The 25331-nt window shown below is 41.6% G+C and overlaps 1 protein-coding gene across 3 annotated transcripts; it reads right to left on the bottom strand.

The window, feature by feature from the left end:
- Nucleotides 1-946: 946 nt before the first annotated feature.
- Nucleotides 947-20867, bottom strand: poc1a (POC1 centriolar protein A). Of its 3 annotated transcripts, none has more exons than XM_057030680.1 (11): nucleotides 20601-20867; nucleotides 18164-18248; nucleotides 17889-18060; nucleotides 17566-17745; nucleotides 17345-17452; nucleotides 16971-17086; nucleotides 15666-15799; nucleotides 12776-12844; nucleotides 12402-12557; nucleotides 6158-6385; nucleotides 947-1868 (listed from the first exon to the last, which is right to left on the bottom strand). In XM_057030680.1, exons 1-11 carry the CDS (start codon nucleotides 20613-20615, stop codon nucleotides 1800-1802), a joined length of 1332 nt encoding a protein of 443 aa, XP_056886660.1. In that variant the 5' UTR covers nucleotides 20616-20867; the 3' UTR covers nucleotides 947-1799. The 3 variants fall into 3 exon arrangements, with proteins under 3 accessions (XP_056886660.1, XP_056886659.1, XP_056886661.1); XM_057030679.1 differs by lacking the exon at nucleotides 20601-20867 and adding an exon at nucleotides 19281-19714; XM_057030681.1 differs by lacking the exons at nucleotides 947-1868; nucleotides 6158-6385; nucleotides 12402-12557; nucleotides 12776-12844; nucleotides 20601-20867 and adding exons at nucleotides 13802-14014; nucleotides 19281-19714.
- Nucleotides 20868-25331: the final 4464 nt, after the last annotated feature.

The following is a 25331-nucleotide window of genomic DNA, read 5'->3' as shown; positions in this document are numbered from 1 at the left end:
GAGCTCAACCTATTGTCACCTCAGATGGAAAAACGGGTTGCCAGCACGGTTTAGATGAATATTCAGTGCATCAGCTGGATTTGTTTGAGTGGTTTGTTTGGTTTCACCCAGAGAAGATTGGACCTAAATTCAATACAGGCAAATCTTGAGTCAAACAAATGAGGAACTATTGAACCCTCTGTGTTCAGCCCCTCCTCCCATCTAGAGCTCCGGGCAGGCCGTCTGGTTGAGGCCCATGGTAAAGGGAGCATGCACGTGGGTGTGTGTGTGTGTGTGTGTGTGTGTGTGTGTATGTGTGTGTTCGGGCCCCAGACAGGAAGGAAAAGAGTGGGCTCGGCAGCACAGTTCCAGAATTCCGCTTTTGTTTTTCTTCTTTTTCCATCAGTGCAGAGCCGGGTCTTAAAGAAACAGTCATTAATATTTTCTTTTTTTTTTTTTTAGTGACGCCAGCGTCTCTCTGAGACAGCCCTCAAAAACAGAACCCTGACGGATGGGTTATTTCAGTCTGGGAGCATAATGATGATGAAACGTGCTACCATGGTTTGGGTAGATCCAGGAGCAGAAACCCTTAATAATAATAATAATAATAATAATATAATAATAATAATAATAATAATAATAATAATGACTGGTTGTCAGTGTTTTCTCTTTTCAGAGCTTACTACAAAAGTAAAATATTTCAAGGCACATGCCGTATTTACTGTAACTCTAGACTCTGGTGCTTTTGGGAGAAATCATCAGTCTGGCCCTGGCAGAAACTGTAGAGCCTCTTTGCACATTTGAACCGGCTCACAGGTCATTTTTCTAATGTCTGCTGAGGATAATAAAGACAAGAAAAGCGGTGATTTATGGGGTGAGGACTCAGACAGTTTCCCAAAAGTAAACAGTGACATTGTGGATTTGGCCTTAGGAAGATCCTCGTTTTAAAAGAACAGTTCAGATACAGTAAGATTTTAAATAACATTTTATTAACAACATAAAAAAGGTATATTGTCTGTAACTTGCTCTGACAGAACCTGTGTGTAACTAGCAGTGAATTAGGACAGACAAACTACATATTTTTGTTGGATTAAAACATCCAGGAGAAAACAAGACAGACTTGTAGCGCACGAATAACGTCTGGAGTTTGAGCCAGTCGTTGTTTTTCTTGAGAATCCAGAACTATAATGTATATAGTCACTTTAGAATGACTGTCTAAAACAGAGAAATCCAATTTGCTAGATTTTATTTCAACATTTTGCTATGTAGACCAACATTTCTCTCTTTTTTAAAAAAACTGCTTTTAGTTTAAAAAAGCATCTCCTGAGAACAGCCTAATCAGTTCTGACTGTATATTTTGGTTTTATTAAAAATAGAAAATTTTACTGCAACCCTCCTGGCACAATTAAGTTCAACCAGCCAGCCACGTGTCCAAAGTTTTGCGGCCACGCATATGCTTGCACATGCACGCACACACACACACACACACCTATGAACAGTCGTGTCTAGCAGCAGGCCCTTGGTCAGCAGAAAAGGTCCTGCGCTCAGCACTGCTGCCCTGAAACAACTTCTCTAATTTTTAATTCCTTGTTTGTCTTAGCAACACAAACAGACACGATATATTCGCAGTCAGTGGTGGAAAAAAAACCTGTTTTCTGAGCGCATGACTGTTTTTCTGTGAATAAAATCGCACGGTTTGAATAATATTCTTAAAACTGGAGTGTTGTGACCGTTTTGCCTTTAGAATTTGATGGGACCGCTGTGTGATGCCTCCGTATTTACGCCTCCTCTCTTCTCTTGAGCTGGAGGACAATCTCGCTCTAGTTGTCCATACACTCTTTGAGCTTGTTCTCCGTCAGTGTCAGCCGCTGCTCCAAAATTGAAACCGTCTGAAAGGAGGAGGAGAGAAAGGAGCAGAGGGCAGTGAGACAAAAGGGGGAAAAAGGAGATAAGAGAGGAGCATGTTACAGAGGACTGTGCAGCATCAGGCTGACAGTAATGGCCGTATAATGGCTGTGTTTGTGTGTGAAAGAGGCAGTTTGTGTGTGCTTCAAGCAGATGTTGTGCATGCAACACAATCCAGCCAATTATGGTACAGAGATCTGCTGCCTGAGCCCAAAATCACCAGTGTTTCTGGGTCTGGCGCGCACTCTCTCTCGTGCTCAGAACACAAGAAAGTCCCTCTCCGAGACAGGGTGGACATGTGTGGGCAGTGAGCTCACACTGTGACATACTTTTCCTCTCAGCATCCTCCACAGCCACGGCATTCGTTATAGAGTGTAACGTGTTTGTGCCGCCGGAGGTGTCGTTTTCAAGGGTGTCCTGCTCTGAACGAGCGCACGGCAGAAGATGGTGCACGTCCAAATCACGCCGATGATGCCAAGAGCTAAAGCGGCCATATATCACCCTAAACAGTGAGAAATGAGGGATTCTTCTTATCTGGACAAAGCTGAGTAGAAGAACGCTGATGAAAAAACCCCTATTTCACGCTCTCGTGTGATAACGGACCACCACTTCATCCATCCACGCCTCATTTCAGATCTGCTCCCCTTGCTTTCATTTAATGGCCACCTGATAAAATCGTAAAGTAGTTACTTCCCTTGTAACAGCTTCACTGACAAAGGGAGATCAGGACTGACATTTTGTTATTGTGTTTTCTGAATACCTGCCAATACTTCATTAGCCGATTTAACGGAAGACAAACGCCTCATTACATCTCAACCGTGCTGCTGGATTTGGAGTCATTCAAGAATGTAATAGTAACGCTGATTCAATGGATACCTCAACAGCTGATGAGGAACTAAATATGGAGTTCATATTCTTCGGCTGGGAGATATTGGGAAGGATACCAAAGGAGTGGCTGTGATTTTTGAATGATGGGAAGGATCTGGTTTGATTCTGGCCCCGCGAGCTATTAAAGCAAACACATAACTTCAGGTAATCGGATCCTTCTGCACAAACCAGAGAACTGCAGAACATTCAACAGGCTCCATCCAACAACCCAGATGTGTGTGCTACAGTAATTGGCCATCGAGGTCCTCTGTTGACCCCGCGCTGCCATATAAACAAACACACATAGCCAGGAAGGAATAATCAAACACGTAACAACAGAGGAATGTGCAACGACTCTTAGATAATCTCATCCTCCAACACATGGAGAGGACACAGCGATGTATGGGCAAGAGGTGTTTTCTTTTAGGTCATCAAAACAGATAACATCGCCTGCTATTTCATGCGCCACGGGAGGGAAATGACTTGATTTCCTTCTTCCTCCCTCTCTGTCTCTCTCTACCAGCCTCTGTTTTCTAGATCAATATTGTCCTGTTTGTATTACCAACCTGATACATCCACCCAGTCTACAGAACGGTCAGCCATTGGTGTTATTGTGCACGGTTCTGCACGTGTCCCCCGGCAGCAGCAACATTATACAGGCATATAGTTTTCATCTAGAGTGGAGAACAAATCTTTCTGCTCCTAAAAATAGAGGGAGCTGCTTTTCTTTTCTCTCTACAACACATTACACCCTCCGATGCCTTAAGCATTACTGGCCTCGGTTACATGCTCTCATAGCTTTGGTATGGCCCACGCTACAAAAGTCTGGCAGTCAAAGACTGATAAACTGTTCAGTAGAATACAAACGACCAATGGTGTTACTACATGCGATGTGGCTAACGTGTGAAAAAGAATAACAGACAGCAACACTGATTCAATAAAGTCATTCTGGAGTGAAAAATGAATCAAAATGAATGCAAACATGAAGTGAAACATTGTTCCTGTCATGATCTTTAAGTCTCTGTGCTATAAGCTAGTCATCAAAATGAATTTTAAGAGTAAGCCGATGGTTATAAAGTCCATAAAATTCAGAAAACAGCCGACTTTAGCTGCTTGGAGTGGCGCAGCAAAATGCTAGAAAAGGTACGACCACATCCTCCACAATCACTGTCAACACTGGCGTCCCTCAGGGCTGCATGCTCAGCCCATTCCTCTACAAACATTCCACCACACACAGCTTCAACAGTATCATAAAAGTTGCTGATGACCCCGCCATCATCAGTCTGATCACCAAGGTCAATATGGTGTATAGAGAGGAACGTCGTGCCAGTAGAACCAAGGAGCGGAGGACACGACCCCATCACCATCAACCGGACAGCAGTGGCGGGAGTCCTCACCTCCAGGTTCCTTTGAGTTCGCATCACCGAGGATCTGACCTGGGCTACAACAAAACAACAAACAACAAAACAGCAGCTCTTCTTCCAAGGAGACACGATGGCCTACAGGGTATTCTGTAAATTTACAGGTGCAATATGGAGAGTATTCTGACCGGCTGCATCACTGCCCGGCACGGCAGGAACTCTCTATACATGTGAGCTTGGTCAAAGCTGTGTGGCCCATCACCAGACCAGAGCTTGGAGCTCTACAACTGGGAGTGCAGGAAGAAGGCCATTATATCAGAGCCTCATGAGCACAGACCACCAGGCTCAGGAACAGTTGTCCCACAGTCCATAATAATCCAGACTGATGACCCCTGTGGCCAAATGCACACAAACACGAACAGATTTTCCAATGTATATTTCTGCAAACATCGCACACTTTTGAAAATAGGTCTCCTTTTTGGTCTTTGTGGTTGCAATAATTTAATATTCGCACATTAGTTTTTCATTGTTAAAACCTCTTTGACCATTGCTCTGCATTTCAATTCCAATAATGACTAATCCTGTGATGGGTATTCTCTATGAGGAAGCATTCGTCGAAGAAGGGAGGGACGGAAGGATCAAAACTCGCCAACACAGCAAACTGTGGCTGTGAAAGCTTCAGTCCCACGTTGAATAATTCATCATCTCCCTTCTTCAGAAGTCTTCTCGAATCTTACAGTTAGAAAAAGAAGCCTGAAAGTGTTAGAGGGAAAGTCTTCACAAAGAGATAATATCCTGAATGGAGGCACAGTTTATATTTCGGGGGTTAATCAGTAAGTCAACTGTATAAAGTGTTTTAATATTTCAATAAGAGCCTGTCAGCCTTCACTGCACAAGAAGGATGGGTTGAAATGGTAAATAAGCGTTCTAATTTACCACAAAATGATGCAATTATCAAATTACAGATTCAATGGTTTGGAATTTTCTCAATGCTAAAATGGCTCCACTGGGTAGATTTATCAGGAATTTCAAGGGATTTCAGGAATCTCTGCATCCTGGATTTGCAGATGTTACAAGGAATCAAAACATTTCATAGGGATGCTTTAAGGAGTGGTTAAGCCATCTAAATACAGCCACAGTGTCTCTGCATTTTTTTCTTTTCTTCTCACAGTGGAACTCTCACTCCCTCTTTCACCGATTATCTTTTCTTAGAACAGAAAAGAGCATTTCCACCCATGAAGAATGAAACCAAACAGCAAAATCTGAACGATGGAGCCACGGACAGACAATCAATCCGCGTCCAGAGTGGAGGTACAGTGTGTTTGAAAGACAAAAGGTCATCGCCACCCCCCCGCCACCCCCCAGAGGGGCTACTTACAGCCCTGCTGCTCTGGGCCAGTGTTAAGCACTCCCACATGCTGAGCTGCTGTTTGAAAGAAGAAGTAACAAAGACGAAACGAAGGAAAATCACGGAAAAAAAGACAGACACACAGATGCGAGGGGCTCCTACACTTCTGTATGTTCAGGAAGCACAACAACAGTGCTGCGTTCCTGAAAGTGCTTCATAGACGTCCTTCTGACGACCTACAGCTGCATCTATAAAAGTCTCTGTAGGCCGGTTGTGCTTCTCTCATCCTATATCCCACTTCAACAATCATAAAGATTATACAATTCCGGTACAAACCCTTCATGTTTCAGTCTAGCGCTACAAATATTATCTGTTAGTCAATAGTTTGGCATTCAGTGAAACTGTGTGTCATGAGGGAACATTGGTTATCGGATGATTCAAACTAAATATTTAGCGATTGCTAAAAAAAACAAAACAGATGAGGATCAGCCTGACCCTTAATATTTGCTGGTAAGTTGCTAAAAGTTGTATTATAAAACAACAAGAACTACAGAAGATTGAGTGTTTACTACATGTGCTCTACAGCAATGGCTTCTTGACACTGTAGTGGTTTGATATCCAGCCAACATCACGGCATGAGTTCTGAAACATTTGTAAGAAGCGTTTGTTCTCAAGAAGGAATTTAAATTGTCCTTACCTGAGTGAGAATATCCAGCTGACTTACAATGTGTTCCAGGGTGCTGGTCAGATGAGGGGGGATGCTTCCCTCTGGTGAATGAGCCTGACCTCGAGGCAAGGGCTGGGGTAAGTCCTCACTGAGTGTGTGCTGGGTGGTCGAGGGACTGGTGCTGGGGAAATGGGTCGTTCTGCTGTTGCTGCCCCTCCATGGGGGGGCAACCATGTGGTCCTCTGGTAGTTTAGAAACCTGGGAACACAAAAGTATCTGATTTAATAACAACAGCAAATCACACATTTTTCCCCCACATTCTCTTTCTTTCCATTTCCTCCTCATCAAAAGCACATTTTAGATCATTTTATCTGTATCCAAAATCAAACGTAAAACATATTCTGAACCATTTGTTTCGTTGCTGCCACATTATCACCAAGGGATGCCATCTATTAGCGTCATGGTGTGTGTGCACATGTGCATCACATGACAGTAATTTTTATCTCAAGGCACTTTTCCCATGCATAAATGGTAAAGCTTGGCTAAATGTGTAAGACTGTATCAAATGACCGTTCCCTAAATGGAGCCCGATAGGCAGAGCTGTCCGTGTGAACGGACACCCAACTGCACATTAATACAGATGTGGTCACGCGTGTTGCCCCAGCGTAATGTGCAGTGAGGCCCTGTAGTCATGTACAATGGACTATCTTTTGTTCTACTTAAGAAGAAAGTCAGAATTTAACCCACAACAAAGCAAATACTACACCAAATACAGTACATGTGACCTCCCTTGAGACCGCGTTAACCTGAAGGACAAAGGGTGAAGGAGGCTTAAGCGGCAAAAGACAAAAGGATTTGGTTTTGTAGCCCCACCTCAACCAGGACCTGTCTAAAAAATGGGATCATGCAGCCAGGATGAGAATCTGGAACAAACTGTGATTCCTATCAAATTCTTGCAACTTGCAGGTTACAGAAACTCCCAAAAATGGCCCCAAACCACCACACTACATGCTCCACAAATGGGAAAATTTTGTAACGCAATCCTTAAAGCTCTGGCTTTCCTGTTGAACGGAATAATAAACAACAGCAGTTGCAGGTGGATTGTGCGTCTGACTTTCATTCAAAAACGAACATGTTCCCAAACCTTAGTCCCCGTTAGTTGATAAAACAGTTGCTCAATCACACCTGATTGTAAAGGTATCCCCTAGTTTAAATCACACCCATCTGTGATTCAAATGAAATAAATATGTGGATGTTTACTCCCAAACATTTCAAATTGTTCACTGCTGAGAGAGTCTGTGACATTCCTGCACCTGCTCGGACACTGGCTGATGATTGCAGTCAGTATTTTAATAAACTATTGAAACATGAACTTTTGGTCTTTACCAATTTATATATTGAGATATTTTTGTGTCGGATGTGTAAACATCAACCATTGGAAAAGCAGGAAAATAAGAAATATGATGTGCTAGAAATATGTATTCAATTTCCCTTCAGGGATGAATAAAGTAAATCTTGAATCTTAGAAAAAATGCAAAGTCCATATGTGTGTGTGTGTGTGTGTGGGGGGGGGGGGGGGTCATGGGAACTTATAAAATGCACAGAAGTAGACGCATGCATGGGCATGAATCACCTGGAAAACCAACAGTGGAAAACATCCTGCAGCCCAAATTAAACTCTGTCTGACACTATTAGATACCAACATACCCCACATCCTACATCCAAAACAGTTTAATGCTATGTGCCCTAACACACACACACACACACACACACACACACACACACACACACACACACACACACACACACACACACACAAACTTGAACAGTATTTGGCAGAATATCTTAAGTAGTTTTAGCACCTATCTGTTGTGTATGTGATTGTGTTGTTGTTGAGAAAGAGCAAGCGTCATGCCATCTACTCAACGTGCAGAAATGTATTCACCTGCACTTTTCCTCTTCCACAGTGACATTTACGTTCTGCTGTACTTGTACAGCAGAACTTTATAACACATATTAATTCAAAAGTATCCCAAACTTACACAAGAACTGCAGTCTGAAAAAAAATAGGCATGCATAATATATAATACCCCAGGAGGGAAGAGAAAAGCCGAAAGTTTAGATATAATAAATACATGAAATATGGAAGAAATAGGAAACATAACTATCTATTTTAAAATGTGACATGGAGGCTCATTCATGGTCAGCAAATCATCAGAACCTCGTACAGCTTTGCACTCTCTTGAACCCACATTCTTCTTGCGTGCCGCCTCCGTCTCCCCCCAGATTGATTATTTCCCGTTCCCATATCTCGACTGTGTACGTCTGACTTTAGAATGCTGATGTTCACGTGCCGAGGCTGTTTTCTCCACTTTGTTACCTTTCCCTCCCTGTTGCTCAGCGATGCTCTCTTGCTCCACTAGACCATTAATCCCCCCTTTATCTCTGCTGTTTTCTTGTCTAGAACGCATCCTTGTAGGGCAGTGATTTCTGTTTGAATTTTGGTTTGGCACACTTATTAATGTCTAAAAATCTAACTTGGTTGCATTTATGAACATATATGCATAGAGGAATGACTGAAGTGGCCATTTTATGTTCAGCATATGATGTGGAATGTTGTTGCCACATTTATGATGCTAATTTAGGGTTTTTTTTAAATATTTTTTCCGTTATTACCCAGAAACTACACGGGCTAGTTTCCTTGTCGAATCTCCTGCCTTTTTCTCTTCCTCGTTCTCCCCCTGCTGTCAAATGCATTCAACTCCCGCTGTCAGAGCAATACTTCCTGCCTCTTATACGGTAGCAGCACTTAAAAGAGCACAGCAATCACACGGGGAATCTGCAGCTAATAGGTGCAGCGCGGTCTGAAATCACCTGGGCTTCGTGGAATTATATATTGCTTCTGTATTTTGTGCTACATGGTTACAGCTACTGTAAATAAACAAAATAATCACAAAGGGGAATGAGGCTCCTGCTCTTCAGCGCACGTCCTAAAGCTGCAGCAAGCGGTGCAGTGATGTGTGCGTGTGCCGAGCTGTGAAGGGAAGCCGTCTTCGAACGTGCAAGCTCGTCTGTCTGCACACGTGAGTGGGAGAAAGACCCAGATGTGAAGCTGGAGACAGAGGGAGGGGGGGTGGATGGAGGGATTAGGGTGGATGTGATTAGAGGGAGCTGATGTGCCTGTCAGCAATGGTTGGCACTCGCACACATGCCCACACGCACACGTCGATACATCTATTCTTGCACACCGGAGCAGTGGCACTAAAAGATTTGCTCAGCTTTGTGGAGCACAGACTGCTTAACAATCCGTTTTAAAGCTGGTTAATGGTGTTTAAGGAATAGGCTCAACATATTCCCGGAATAGTCCCCATCGCTGGGAAATTAATATGAAGCCTCGCATTCAAGTAGATTTAAGATCACATAATCACATTGGTTACTTATGAAAAGGCTGTTGGACATGATTGTGAGAGGGCAGCAGCTACGGGTGGCCTGTGGATGGAAAGACAACATTAGTGCTTCATTACTCAATTTCCTCCTGGTGAACTGGATTCTTACCAGATGTGCACTATAATGGGTGAAGCAAGCAGGGGTAGTTTTAGCACCCATCTCATGTTAGATGATTCAAACTGATGTTCTATTCCTCTGTCTACTTCTTAAGCTGGGCTCTGTACCACAAGCTTCCGTTAAGAATCAATTTAGAGAATCTTTGCCTCTTACACAGTGTGATTCATGTACTTTCTAGGTATTTGTTTTCAAAAACCTCTTGAAGTAATACTATATATTAATAGTCAATGCTGCTGGTCAATATTCTCCTTTTAAACTCATGAATCCAAAAAGATCTGAGGGAGCTGGTGACATTTTTACTCTGCTGTCTCTTCAGCAACACGTGTCTGGGACTTGCAGCAGTTTACACGAGATGAAAGGGGCTGTATTAATAATATATCATAAATGGCTAAATTATAAATGAAAAGGAAAATCTTGGAAGATGCATACAGGTAGAGTTAGCGCAGCATCATTTTTAGCTGTGGTGTAAAGATGGACAGATCACTTTGCATATAAAGTACAAGACAGATCAAGTCCTGATGTCGACCTGCCAACAGCCAAATTCACCGCCACAACTGGCACCCGTCAGCCGTCGGAGACCCATGACTGCCAGGAAAAGCTTGGTGAAAATTACAGGCCGCAGCCACTTGTTCCCACTTCGAGGTCTAGACCTCCGTGCATGTTAAGTGTTTGAAGAGACCAAAGTTGCATTTCTTGTTTTGTTGTAAGAAAGGAATGCGAAACTGTCATTGACTTAAGTTATATGTGCCAAACTCCTGCAAACATCAGTGCACACAGACTGAGTATGAGATTGATCTGTATTAAATGTAAAAAAATCTAATTTATAAAATAATTTTAAACAAACTGCCTCTATTTTACATTTCTATTTATGGCTATAAAGATCAATGGATACACACTTTTGCTTTTTGTTCGTGCTTTGTTGATGAAAAATCTTAATCTCCATATTTTCCATACAGCACAAAAGCAAAGCTGCATCATGGCGGGTGTGTCTCAACCTCCAACAGAGGTTGGATCAATAAGAGAAAGCAGACACCAAGTGTGGCTGCGATGAAGAGGAAGGATGAAGAGGAAGGACAAGGAAGATGGGGAGGGCAGCTTCTTGACTTTGCCCCTGTTGATGTAATTAAGACTAGAGGAGTCCTAATTAAAATGGCTGCAATGACAGCCGCTCCCTGATGTTCCAAAGCCAGACTGTGACATCCTGTCCTACCTGGAGCAGGTACGGTACCTGCCAAGGTCATTTAATATTCAAAAACAAACTAATATTTGTATCTGACTGAGCGTTGTTCTAAATTACTTTTGGTATATTGCTTCGCTCCCACACCCTCCAAGTCGTGCCTCAATTACACTCACAGGGAACTTAATAAGTTTGTATTTACAGAAAGCGGGTTTAGAAGACGATGAACAGCCATGGAAGATGATGCGGATACTTTTGGAACCAACCTTTTTCTTCTTGCGGGGATGCCAATTTGTATTTTATTAAACAAAAGAAATTAAAGCATTTGGATGCATCACAAGAATCCATGTCTTCTTCAAACGTTTCTATTGAACATAATTACTCTGCACAATATTACAGAGCCTGATAAAGAGGTGAACCTCAGTTTGATCTTGGGATCTGTAAATCTAAACAAAATTAAATGATAAACGTAATACACGGACAGAAATATCATTTTTAAAATTAATCGTTTAGTTTCATTCAATAAATGGAACTGAATTTACTGGATAAAGCATCAAACTACTAATTTAACAGCAGGCTAATAGAGCCAATTTAAATGTTCCCAATGTGACAAAAGCAGCGCCTGGAACCCATTACCTAATTATCAAAGCAATTATCCAACAATATCTTTTCGGAGAGATTTACAGCAGTCAGAAAGGGAGTGGTGGAATCGGTGCAGTTGGATATTTGTTTTGAAACACAGACAACAATCTTTTATTGAATCATCCCAATGAGAGAGGGGGGGTTCGTCCATAAATTCTGTTTTTAGAGTCTGGAAGTCTGGGCTTCAATCTGAATATTATTTTTTTTAGCGTAACTGATTTTGACATTTATGGAGTTATAACATCGTTGAAATCCATTAGTTGTCAAATTAAATAAAAACAGCAGTGTCACATACACCACCGGAATATTTGGAATAAGCTATCAAGTTGAAACTCTGATTAAATCAAACAGAATAAAAAAAATAGTAAATATATCCCTTAAGTTAAACATTAAAGACAAATGTAAATACACAAATATGTATTATGACCCACAGCAAGAACAGTGAACACAGCCACAGTATTATCTGCCAGTGTTTTTGTGGGTGTCATATACATGAAATATAATATTAATATTTCATTTTTCTCATGTGGTCAAAAGGTTTCTCCTGTATTAAAGTGTGTCAGTGGAAAAAACGCAGCAATTTCTCACCCTGCATGTGAGATATGAATGTAGCTTTGGGCAACGCTCCTGACTTCAAAGGATGGATCTGCATGGAGGAAAAGCTGCCCTCATATCTGCACCACTGCATACTGAGAGAGCATGTTGCTGTTTGCTATATGTATTTTAGAGCGAGGCAGTTTATGTATGTATGTATGCACTTGCACGTTTCCTCTTTGTAGTGCAAATTTTCACGCAGTACCTCTGACAAAAAGAAGTTGTACGCGGTATTTACTCCATTAAAACAAATTCACATGAAAAAGAGAAGGAATGCAGAATGCTGTCAGAACTTGCCTGTCGGTGGTGCACAGATGGCGCCGTGCTAAAGGTGTCCTGGGCTGTGGAGCTGGCTGCTCTCGAAGGCATGTTGTGCACTTTTGAAGAAACTTGGTGCTGTACACTGACAGGATCACTACTCTCAGAGTCAAAATTGCTCTTCCACACCAATACCTGCAAAGTAGAAATTGTTCTTTAAGCCAAAGCCTCACTAAGATACACACATAATAATTAGATGCAGTGGACAAGTGGCGTTTCCCTCTCTACTTTAGTAATTTTTGAGAGAATTACTGTTCATAAAAGGTTTGAAAAAGACATTACAAGAATATCAAAAGGCATATCAAGTTCTTAAAATAGCCCAAAAGTTCCATAGTCATGAATAAAGCCCTTACCTGCTTATCAGATCCCCCAGAGGCAAAGAAATCTTCTGTCCTGGAGAAGGTTACACAGTTCACTGGGGACTAGAATGAAGCAAAGGAAAATCAAGCGAAGAATGGAGGGCTTTTTCTTTGATGAGCAACTTTCTAATTTATCAATATATGAAAAGGATCTGCAATTCTGTTATCAGTCAAAACAAAACCATTGTGAAAGTGTCCTTGTTTACCAATTAACCTGTTTACCACAGGGGTGCTCAACACGTCGATCGCCAAGGTACGATCGGTAGGACGCGTGACAATAAAAACACAGACGTCAGCCTATCATCCGACCCATCACTTGACTGATCTACAGGGCAGCTAGTCACATGACATCTGAAGTTTGTTAACGCTTGGGTAACTGCGCATGCACCAACAACGCAGTAAAGCTAACAAGCTAGTCAGTTTGTTACCGCGATTATTTCACTTTTGTCTTTTTTTGGGGTAATTATAACGGGTATTATAATGGGTGGGGGAACTGGACCAAGTAAGAAAAATGAAACTTATCACTTTCATAAAGAATGGGTGTGTTTGCCTCATCTGCCAGTCTACCATCACAATACCAAAGACGGGAAATGTGGAGCGGCATTTCCACCAAAGGTCCCAGTTGATTTCACAATGGCAAAAAATGTGCATAGTTCAATGTACAATGTTCGTTATGTTGTGTGGTGCAACATTTGCGGTTATGCAACGTACATCAACATAAATACAATTCGTAGCCGGAAAATGTTTAGGTTTATTATTATTATTATTATGAATGGCTAATTTGGTAAAATGTACATGTAAATCGGACACTAAAATTATCTCCAGGGTAGCAGCTTGCACGTGTGTGGGAGTGTGTGAAGGAGGCGCACGTGAGACTGTAGCTCAAGCAGAGTGATCAATAACTAAAGACTGAAGTTGATCAAAAACACTACCTCCTCAGGATTTAGGGAGGCACAGAGAGTGTGTGTGTGTGTGCGTGTGTGTGTGCGTGCATGTGTAAATTCATGAAAATCATGGACATGCGCATGCATCCCACTTTACTGCACAGCGGTAAACAAGTCAACACCTAAAGCCTGACCTCTTATTTCCTTCAAAAAGAGGATGAAGAAGAGAGCAAAACACAACAGAAGAAAAGAGAACAACAGGGAGGCTGGGAAGGGAAAAAAGGAGCCGCGTCCTGCGGCTGACATCCAGACAGGCTGGTTGGGGTGAGGAATGGTTTCCCAGAAGCACCTGAGAGAAGCAGACAGCATCACTATGGCAACGCAGCGGCCTGACAGACAGCATGTTCTGTCTCTGCTCTGACTAATGCCTGCTGCCAGGCGGGCACTTGCCATAGCCAGACACACACACGTATACAGTGAGTCTGACAGGCCAATGAGTCCAACACATTTTACGAACTGATACAACAACAGCCAAACAGGTCCCACATGGTACTGTTCAGAAAGTTAAATCAACAAAATAACACTCTCATAACCATCAACTCTAAATATGATCAGGTTGGATAATCGCACCACTGCCGTGCGCATCTGTTCTTTGGACGTCTAAGCATTTTTGCTCTAACTTCTCCCTTCTGCAGTACATCACAAATTAAAGCCAGGAGCAGATTCCAGTCATTTGATCGTGTTGGGGTGTTTGTGTGGTAAAATCTGCTTCTCTTTATCAGCATTATTGTGCTGGTCTATGATGTACACAGCCAGATTTATGCATCAGCATATTAAACACTGTGTGTACCAACTGAGAAATGCTATGCTATGTTTACATGCACAGTGCGTGCTGAGTATGAAAATGAGCATTTCTGTGATGTCAGGAGAAATGCTTGGATTACCATTATGGAACATTGATGAGGGTAAAGCAGGTGTGAACGCGGAAACACAGTTTTGATGGAACTTTCCAATGAGAGTCACAACACTGAAATCAGGTCTTTTATATAGGTTTTATATTAATGCAAGCTGTGTTTTATTCTTTCTGACAGGCTGGCTATTAATTCGATATAGATAACGCTCTCTTCTGATGTATCGTAATATTTATCTATAAACGACTGGATAGAAAAATAGCAGATTGAGAACTCCCTGCAGCCACAGATCGGTGGAATCACCAGCAGGCCAAAAAGAACAGCCACAGAGATAAAGTGCTAAAGATGCCAACTTTGGAGGTGTGACAACCAAAGATGAAATGAAGCGCAGGTGTCACAGGCACAAAAAAAGCACAAATTAAAAAGCGGGAGGCAACATATACAAGGGATAGTTAAACAGATGGATGCAAGTGGTATTGGCAGGGCAGTGGATTCCACGAGCAGACAGCAAATTGGTCCATCAGCTAAACAAACAGGAGCAGTCGGAAAGCTGTCCAGCCAGACAAAATCTGACAGCAAGTCTGCAGAAGGAACGGGAGGTGGTTGGAGGAGACTGGAAAACAACGGTGCGGAGGCTGGAATATCACAAGGACACTACTTTGACAATGGGAGAAAAGGGGATGATATAAACCCAGGGAGGAGGTAGAAAGGTTCCAGAGGAACGGGGGCAGATCCAGCTTCCTTCCAACAGCCCTAAGAGGAGTCATCACGAGTGGGCTGCCCACTCGCCTGTCAAGGACTAAAATACACCACCTACAAAATGAGGTATTGTATTCACACACACGCTTCAGACAATCAAACGTGCACAAAAGAGATGACAAATACATAACTGTCCTCATCAAATTTCGGCTACACTCACCCACACAAGGAGTAAAGACTAAACACACAATCACGACTGAGGAAGCTGCATCACCTTCGTTCATTCCTCAGTTACCGGTACTCTACTCCTTTTGTTCTCTTCAAAAGCAGGATGATCATTTCAATATTTACACAACTGGCTTTGTTTTGCTGACTTGAACGTGTCTGTACCTTGTGCCCGTGCAGTGTGTACAACAGTTTCCCCTCAACCAGGTCCAGGATCTTCATTGTAGAGTCACTGGATGCAGTGATAAGGAAATGACCAGCAGGTTGGAAAGACAAGCTGTTCACCACACCGCTGTGGACTGGAAACCACACACACACACACACACACACACACACACACACACACACATACACACACACACTGTTACTCAGGAGTATCTCAGAATTAAAGAGCAGATTATCGGCCTGCAGTCATGTTGCATTTATACTCTCACCAGCTGCGTTTGACTAAATGTGACATCCATCCAGACAAATCAACCAGGATCTCATCATTTTAATATTTTTCTGATATAAATGACGGGTATGGTGTGTAACTTGAAAGTGAGATCAATGCATTTCAAGTTAACTAAGTCAACTAAGCTTTTGAAACATCAACAAATGACATTTAACAAGCGATATGTTCCCTCTGGTGGCTGCATGATGGTAGGACTCTGCTGTGTTGTATATCTGATTGGAAAGCTCCCTAAATACATTAGGAAAAGGTATTATTACAGGCTTAACTTCTACTAATTGGATGTAAATAACAGCATAATAATTATTGATAATGACACTGGCTTTTTAACAGTAATTTTAAGACTTTTAAACCACAGGCTTAAGGCCAATTGTGTGGAGTGAAACACGTGGAAACTGAAAAGGGCAGAAGAGCAAAGAAGCTTTTAACGTCATCCTCCATCTCTTCAGACAAATGTGATTATCTGTTATTAAATCTTACAATTTAGATCCATTTTAAGGGCTTTTCAGATCAATCAGACTGACTGGCAGTCTAAGAAAAGGCTCGACATTTGATTTGTTGAACACAGCAGAAAGCATGAGTCTTGGTTATGACTAGAATTGAAAGCAGTTAAGTTAGGCCTCAGCTGTACTTTCCACAGTTAAAAGGTGAATGGTTTGAACTGTGCTGCAAAAGTGATACAATTATGACTCTTTCCATCCTTGTTTTAAGGTTTTTTCAATTCACCTATATATATTTTTCTTTATTGCTATAAACTATTAAACTGTAGTAAATTCACTAATTCAATTAAGCGCCACCAATTAATATTTACTATAAATGTGACATTTCTTCACAACCATCCTACTTTGCAATGAAAATCTGGAGCACCTATAAAGCACCAAGTTGTTCACCAAAAGAACTGAAGCATATTAGCATATGTTGCATTATATGGATTGATATTCATCACACAGACAAACGTCTTGCAAAGCCTTCATGTCAGGGGGTAAAGGGTTACTTCCACGTGTCTTGGGGGTGCGTACCTTGGTATTGTTGTAGCATCTTGTGAGTTCTGATGTCCCACACCTTCACAGAGTGGTCTGTGCTGCCAGAAGCGATGTATAGTCCACTTGGATGAAAGTCTACACAGGTTGAATAGCTTAAAAAAGGGGATTTTCTTTTAATGAGCATGGTATTTGGATCAGTTTTTGCATAATTTCAAATTAATTTAGAACACCCAAATAAAATCTATACTCAAAAATACCTAACAAATATCGAAACATCGTCAAAGAGCAATTTAAATATGAACACATAGAATTCCTAATCAATAAAGAGAACATCTTCTCCTTAACTGTTATCTATAAATTACCACAAGCGCAGCTTGTTGCTATGGATGACTGCAGCCTCAGGTACTCACCCTGCGTGCTCATAGAATGAATGAATACACTCTCTGCTGTTCATGTCCCACAGTTTAACTGTTTTATCATCGCTGGATGACACAATCAATCGATCATCTGGAGAAAATCTATGAGAAATACAACCTAAATTACTTGATCAGGCCTCATGGCAACATATTCCAGCCTCAAACAAGCACCACACAGACGAATGTGCATGTGAAAATGTGTCATTTGTGCATACTTGGCACAGCGGACCCAGTTGATATGCCGGCTGAGAGAGAAGAGAAACTTCTGCCTGTGGACCGTCCAGACTTTGATGGTTTTATCATCAGAAGCTGTGACAAGAGTCTGTCCATCACCTGAAAAGTTAACGCTGCGCACGGAGGCAGTATGAGCTCTGAAGGATGTAGACTCAGCCTTCCTGTATGTACATATAAGCACAGACACAACAATAAAAATGATATGTTTCATTTTCTATGCTGGCAGAAACAAAGAACACATCCCAACTAATCCTTTCATGGAAAATATGTTAGCGTTATATTGGAAATCAAATGTGTGACTCACAGACTGGGCACCCACAGACGTACAGTCTTGTCTCTGGATGAGGAGGCCACCAGGTGACCCGAGGGAGAAAACTGGACCGACAGGACTGCATCTTTGTGTCCATTAAAATGATAAGCTCGCATCTGAGGTTTCATGTTCCAGATCATGACGCAGGAGTCCATAGAGCCGGTGGCTATGAGAGGAGTGGACACAGGTGAGACAAGATGGTGTTTTGTAGCTGACCATAGGAATATACATCAGAGAAAATTAAATAAAAAGAGATTGGCAATGGTTACCAATCTGTTTCATGTTGTAGCTGATGTCCACACTTGTCACACTGTCCCTGTGGCCCTTGAAATGCCTTTCCAAAGTTGGATCAGGCTGGAGAACAAGAAGGAGACAGACACATAAAAACTGTAGGAACATCCCTTTTTACATACAGAATGCATTACATATTTTTTATAATTATTCTTAAAAATTATAGTTTTTCTGTACATATATTTGCTATCACTTTAGTCTTTCCTGTAAAATGCTCCAGCATAGGTTTAAACCCTAAGGATGGAGTCTCCCTGGTGTATAAAGAACCTTATACATCACACTGAGAGGAAACAAATCTGTGGTGGGTCTTAGAAGTGTATGCACTGGAAAGGATCCATGATTTTGTGAGTGTGGAGCCAACTGTCTGCAGTTAGAATAGTTAAAATAGGTGGTTTCCATTACCTTAAACCAATATATTGATGTTAATTCTACTGTGACAGAGAGACTGAGATGGAGAAAGATTAATCTTTTTCAAATAATCAAACTTTTTTCTCACTGTGGGTTCATTTAAATACTTGCATCAAATAGTTTTAAGTAATTGGATGAAGTTGAAATTCTGGCATTAAATGTTGGCTGTATATTACTGAAGAGTTTTAGCTTAAAAGTCCGACTGTGTTGTTATAGCAATGCAATATCTTATTTATTTAATATACTGTATTAGTATATATTCCGTGACCACAGGATGACGCTGTTTCACAATACGTGGACAATGGTGCGTTTTTTAAATAAATAAAATAAAATACAGAAAAATCAGTAGTTACAAATACAATTATATTCCAAAGCTGTCAAACATCGAGTTATTTTTTTTTAATACACCGTAATTTATCATTTGTCAGTACGAATTTGGGGAAACTACGTCATAAAAGCGTCTTTGATATTTCTGTTCCCTGTGTGAAAACTGTCAGGACACACTTTTAAATTTAGGCCGCTAACAACAATCGTCAGATTAGGATAATTATCATCGTGTCAAACGTGTAAAACTGATCTTTTAAAGATAGACTCGATGGTAGTTCGTTGAGTTTGAAAAGAATCTACCGGAAGTGTAGCCTGTCAGACATTAAAGAGGGTACACAAAAACAGAAATCTCAGGGTTACCAAGGAAACGTGAGCTGTGGCCATGGTGCTCCTTAAGCCTTGCAACAACCGTAAAAGTCCGCCGGAATGAGCGAAGACTTCCTGGATGGTTATGTATAAATAGATGCTCATAATATGGCGGAGCTGCATATTATCGGCCAGATTGTCGGCGCTAGCGGTTTCCCAGAGAGCAGCCTTTTCTGTAAATGGGGCGTTCATACTGGCGGAGCATGGCGTCTTCTCTCGGGGCTTAAAGAGGGCCAGACCCAGGTGGATATCCCCCAGATTGGCGACATGGCGTACTGGAGCCACCCGATTGACCTGCACTACGCAACCAAGGGCCTCCAGGGCTGGCCCAAACTGCACTTACAAGTGTGGCACCAAGACTCGTTTGGACGCAGCCAAATGTACGGTTACGGCTACTGCCACGTCCCCTCCAGCCCCGGACATCACCGGATCAGCTGTGTAACCTGGAGGCCGCTCGGTTCCTGGCAGGAGCAGCTGGCGCAAATGTTTATCGGCGGAGGTCCCCAGCTCCGCAGCCCGGACATCATATACAGCGGGGCGGACAGATATAGGCTGAACACCGAAGCAATGGGAAGTGTGGAGCTGGAGCTGGGCATCATCATGAGGCACTTCGACAAATATGGCGTCGATGGCTGAGCCCAAACAATGTAACGCAGAATAGTGATGGACATGCATTATTCACAGAAAACTGGTTTATCTTGGACTAAAAATGCCAATTTCCCCCTCACTTTATTTGATATGTAAATAAATATTATACCTGCCATGTCTCTTCTGTTAACGCAGCCCAGCAAACATCACAATTTACACATTCTTTTGTGTTTAGAGATTCAGGAAAGTTGGAGTTACTTTTTAATGAAAACTTTTACATCATCGTGATTAGAATTGTTAAAATAAAGACATGTTCCTATAATTTAATGCTAGTGTGCAAGGTTCTAACAGAGTATTTTTCAACGTTAACATTTTAATGTTGGTATTATTATAAAAACGGATGGGTGGCCGTCGTAAAACACTACAGGCGTTCTTAAATAAAAATATATAACAGTGTGCATGTCATTGCGTATTCACTGTAATACTATTACAGACTTACGTAAATTTATAGTTGTAGGTAAAAATCTACGCAATATCCGTTGCACAACTTACGGTTTACCTGGAGAAAATTGTCACGTGTAAAATGTTAATTTTGTGCTCAGTGCATCACTTGTAAATACAAATGTATAATGAAAACAGTTTAAGATCTTTAGGTTGTAATTTAAACAAAAGAAAACGCGATGTATCTACATATCCGTATATTCGATGTCGCTCACGTACACTCACCATTATGGAAGACATTTTTCTTGGATTGTGAAATAGAAATATGTGGAATGTTTCTCACTTCTTCCAGAGATAAAAATGACACTTTAGTGGAACTTTAACCTATTAGTAACTCACATGCTAACGCTAACTAATGGTAACTGTTAGCTGCGGACAACAACAACGATTCAGTTTACGCGCCCCGGTTGGGCGCTGAGCTTGGGCCGCGCTTCTTAAAGGGGCCGTTGTTTTCTACAAGCTTTCTGAAATAAGTAATTCACACAGTTATTATAGTTATTGTCAAAATAATTGTAACTGCAATAATATATTTTGCAAATGCTCTTCGATCTTTGATTGTAAAAAGAATGTCATACTGTCATGACCCTGTCTTACCACCAGGTGTCAGTAGTGTAGCATTCATGGAAATGATTCGATTATGTGGCGAAACAAGTTGCATTATGAAACATAACCTTTTATTTATAAATGAGTCTTTAAATATCCACATAAGTATAAGGAGGGGGAATGCTTTCTAGTATTTGTCATTAATATTTATTTAGATCTATTAAATTTATACTTGCAAAGTAACAGAGAACAACAGGGGGAAGTATGCTGGGAAGGAGTTTTTTTTTTTTTTAAATTGTTTACATTTTACATCAGAAGGTTACTTAATACACTTAAAAACAAAATGATCTGAATCTGAAAGGTGTCATTCTGACTGTCAGCCACCATCAGTCTCATTAAGACAAAGAGTGTCCATATCCAAAGCGTGCCTTCTGAAGAGAAAGGTGACTTATGTTTTTACTGGCTTCTACATTATCATACTTATCCTTTATACCAACAAATAGTCCATCCTTACGTTTTATGATGTCAACATCATTAAAATGACCTCAGGGTTGCTCAACATTCTACATTCAGTTCTGGTGTTTGACTGTGTTTTGCAAGGCTTTGATGAGAGTTCACCCTCTGTCCTACATATATAGAGTCCTTTGTTGTTAGAGTACGACAATCTCTCACAGGCTAACCTGTTGTGTTGCTTGTGTCCGCCTCAACACAAAACAGTGACATCACGGTCGTCTCCCACGGCAGCCAACGTGTCACACTGCAAATTGCTTATTCCCCACAGCGGCTGCATCTTGTGTGTTTGCATCTTGCTGCTTTTGAATCCACAAGCAAAACACAACACATTTGTAGTTTAAAGTTCTAAGTGGTGGGAATTCTAATAGGATTTTAGCAATGTCCTCATTAAATATGCACAAAGGAATTTAATTTGAATTCTCAAAAAAAACTAGTGAACCTTTTTAAACATGAGAAGCAAACAATCATAAAACTGTAAATGAGGCTCACGGCACCCTTCCCTGAACTTATTAAGAGTTTATTGCTGTAGTAGATAAAGTAAAACTACACAGCTTACTCATAAAAGCTGGAGGAAGGAGGAAGAAGAAAACCAGACTGTTCAACTGGAATCCTGTAAATTCCCTGTTAGTCATATTCCCTGAAGAGCCACATGCACGCACACAATTGTGCACATGGTAACACACTGCAGTTGTTGTGATAGGAAGTGTAACAGAAATAGAAACTAATATTCTTAGAAGAGAAGGATGTGGTTAATGTTAATTACTTGATATCTTCAACTCTGAGTTTTTAATGAGGCCCATTTTTCCATATCACCCCTGTTCCTGGCAGCTCTCACCAGGAAATCTGGGATTTCTGTTGAGATTAAAACCATAACTTTTCAACAATACCAATGATGATCTTTAGATGTTCCTGAAAAACAAAACACAACATTCAGCATAAGAAAAAACCTTGCTAATCTCAATCGCAGCAGCTTGAAGCCTTGTCTCATCATACGTTAACATTCCTAAATACAATATAATAGTATACACCCCACAAAACAATAATAGATCATCAAAAATGATAAATGAGAACATCTATCGACTCAGCGTGAGTTGCAGTGCATCATTATTGGTGTGAAACCACGTGTCATATGAATGTCTGCAGACTTGAGATTTGGGTCATGGGTGTTCCCACAGAGCAGGTTTGTTGGAGGAAAAAGGTCGCATACATGAGATCTTCCTTCTCTTCCTTCTATGTGGCTGGTCTTAATTCAACTTCCTTCTTCCTCCATTCAACAAAAGCTTCCATTCCACCTCTAAGACATTCTAAAACCCGGAATGTAGCTCACTTGTCCGGCGGCTTAAACGTGGACAATGTTGCAAAACCCAACAGTCACAATTGCTTTTTCATGCTCAATTATGAAAAAATAAAAATCCTCGAGACGGATGAGAAAAGTAGAGTCCATTATTATAACTGGGCTGTTGAAACTTTAACAAGTCAATGATTTAGCTATATTGAACTAAAAACACCTTTTATTTGCATTTTTCTCCAAAAGACAACATTGGAATTATGTAACTGCTACTACGCATATGACCTTTGACCTTTGCAAGAACTTTTCTGTGATTGTATCTAAAAAGGATGCTTTCTTTAATGCTAATGCACGGAAACCTCTCTAAGGCTCAAAAAGCTGTTGGTCAGACGCCCAAAGATCTTGAGGTTTTGATTGTTTTCCTGGCCACACACCCAATAATGGGTGATATCGCTGAACACTTTTTGAACCGCTGTGAATGAACTATGTGACGTTTCAAAGTACACACTCACTGTGTCCTTGATTTGATTCTCAACAAACCGACCGATCAACAGACGCTGACCGAACAGAAAAATCCTTAATAATATCCTGAAATTGTGACAGGTTTATATTTTAAAGTATTAGACCCTCCCATCGTTATCTCAGGCTTGAAACGTAGACTTGAAGGTCTTTTTCCTTCTGCTCCACATTCCCACCTGCAGAGGATCAGCGATAAAGCTGCGTCTGTCATCCATGCAAACTGTATTTTTATGATGATTTTCCCCTGAAGGAATGTGGGGGGAACTCTCTGCGTTCCCCAGTTACATTCCTGTTGTTCGTGTTTGATCAGTCAGCAGCCTCCAGCTCCGCTTCAGCGAGCAGTAAATTACAAACGGAGATAGACTGTAAAATCACCCAATTTGTGGAAAACATTTACCCAACAATAGCACCAGAACCTTTACCCAACGGGGGTAAAGGTGTCCAGTGTTTGCCTGATGCACTTTTACCAGGTTCCAGAAGAGGAAAGAGCAGAGTCATTATTGTCCTGTCATGGCTTCTCACCCAGAATGTTATCAGAACAGTCACAGAGTTCTGTTTAACCTTTATATGGACTGTTTAAGACTGGCCACCGTGTCTTATTATCTCCTCTATGCACAGGTGCTTCACAAACACAACACAGCCCCCTAAGCTACCTTATGCTAATGTGCAGCTGCTTTTATTGTTGATTCTGATCCATGCTGAAAGGTTTGCTATCTGGCTGGGATTAAGACTGTTATGGGGGTTAGAACCTGTTTTGACAAGCTTCGCTCTGAAATCCACACTGGGATTGGCACCTGTTCTTAACTTTACACCTGAATTTCCTGCGCTGACCTCAGATGGGTGTGACCGGAGTAACTAGAGGGAAGGTGAAACCAAGTAAAACGGACACTGCGGCCGCTACAGCATTAAGATAATCTTGTTTTTTCCCACAATTTCAGAGCAAACGCTCAATTTTTCAATGCCAGATGAGCTTTCCAGACCTAATCAGACGACCCTGTGGGTGTCATCAAGGACAGCCTGGGCGTCGAAGGGCCGCGAGGTGAGAGGAATGTCCAGCAGCTGCCGAGCCTGGGTGCTGGCCAGCCGCGTCTGCGCTTGTGCAAGCGCACAAATGTCAACACGTTCTGCGTAAGACCTTCAGAGAGAAGTGTCAAACAGGGTCTGGGCAGTTCCCTCAGAATGAAGTCTTCCTCATTCCTCCTGTGATCCAGCAGGGCTCTGTTTGATCTCCAGTGAAACCACTCCTGGCAGCCGGTAAATCAAAGCAGTTCCTCTGACATTTGCCCTGATGAGTGAAACGAGTGGACGGGGCAGAACTCATTAGGGGTGTGTTTCTTTAAAAAAGACTGGTGTTCTTCCTCCACCGCTCTGCAGGAAAAAAAACCCCACAGCAGAAGTAATTACACAATAATTAGCGCAACCATCATGTGTAACAGATTCTACAACCCCTTTACATGACACTCGGACTTTTGGTGCTTGTTTGAGCACAAAAGCGTCATTTTCATAGTTAAGTCCAAGTAAAGGTCATCGTGCTGTGGTTGCTGTGGTCCTGTTCTTTTAACCCGGCAGTCAGTGGAGACACACATTTATATTACAGCTCACTAATACAGGCACATGTAGGTCATCCCCCTCAAGCATGCAGCTATTGATCAACCTTCCTGACTGCAATACCAGTTTTCTTCATCTTTTTTCCACGTGTGGAGGAAAAGAATGCTGTATGCCTGAGCCCAGCACAGCCCTCTCAAGTGGACATGTGCGTCATTATGGAAAGCTGCCATCTGGGCAGAACATCGTCCGGAATTGGTTTTTTTTTTATAAACGTTATAAACGGTGCAAAGACGAGGAACACGAGTGCGTCTCCTTTCAAGGCGCTCTCACCGGGTAATTGAATAAAAGTACTTCTGTGTTCAAAAACCCAGCAGCTGCGGCAAGAAACGCACACAGGGACGCCTCTTTTTGGATCAGATGTCCACCAGACAACCACAGAATGACACAAGCAGAGCTGCAGATCACATGACACACTCCAATCAGTGTGAGGAAGGAGCTGACATTTCTATGAAAAGGTGAAGTTTGGACAGATAATATTTATTAAA

Source organism: Takifugu flavidus, chromosome 4, assembly GCF_003711565.1.
Source record: "Takifugu flavidus isolate HTHZ2018 chromosome 4, ASM371156v2, whole genome shotgun sequence".
NCBI classification, from domain to species: domain Eukaryota; kingdom Metazoa; phylum Chordata; class Actinopteri; order Tetraodontiformes; family Tetraodontidae; genus Takifugu; species Takifugu flavidus.
Note: the sequence above shows the minus strand (reverse complement) of the source record. Positions and strands in the feature narration are given on the sequence as shown.

Excerpts from the sequence above, each read along its gene's own strand:
- poc1a (XM_057030679.1), bottom strand. The coding sequence starts at position 19,478 with ATGAACGCCCCATTTACAGAAAAGGCTGCTCTCTGGGAAACCGCTAGC. Across the intron at positions 18,061-18,163 it reads CTACAACATGAAACAGATTG|CCACCGGCTCTATGGACTCC; the intron begins GTAACCATTGCC and ends CTCCTCTCATAG. Across the intron at positions 15,800-16,970 it reads GATGCTACAACAATACCAAG|TCCACAGCGGTGTGGTGAAC; the intron begins GTACGCACCCCC and ends TGTGGTTTCCAG.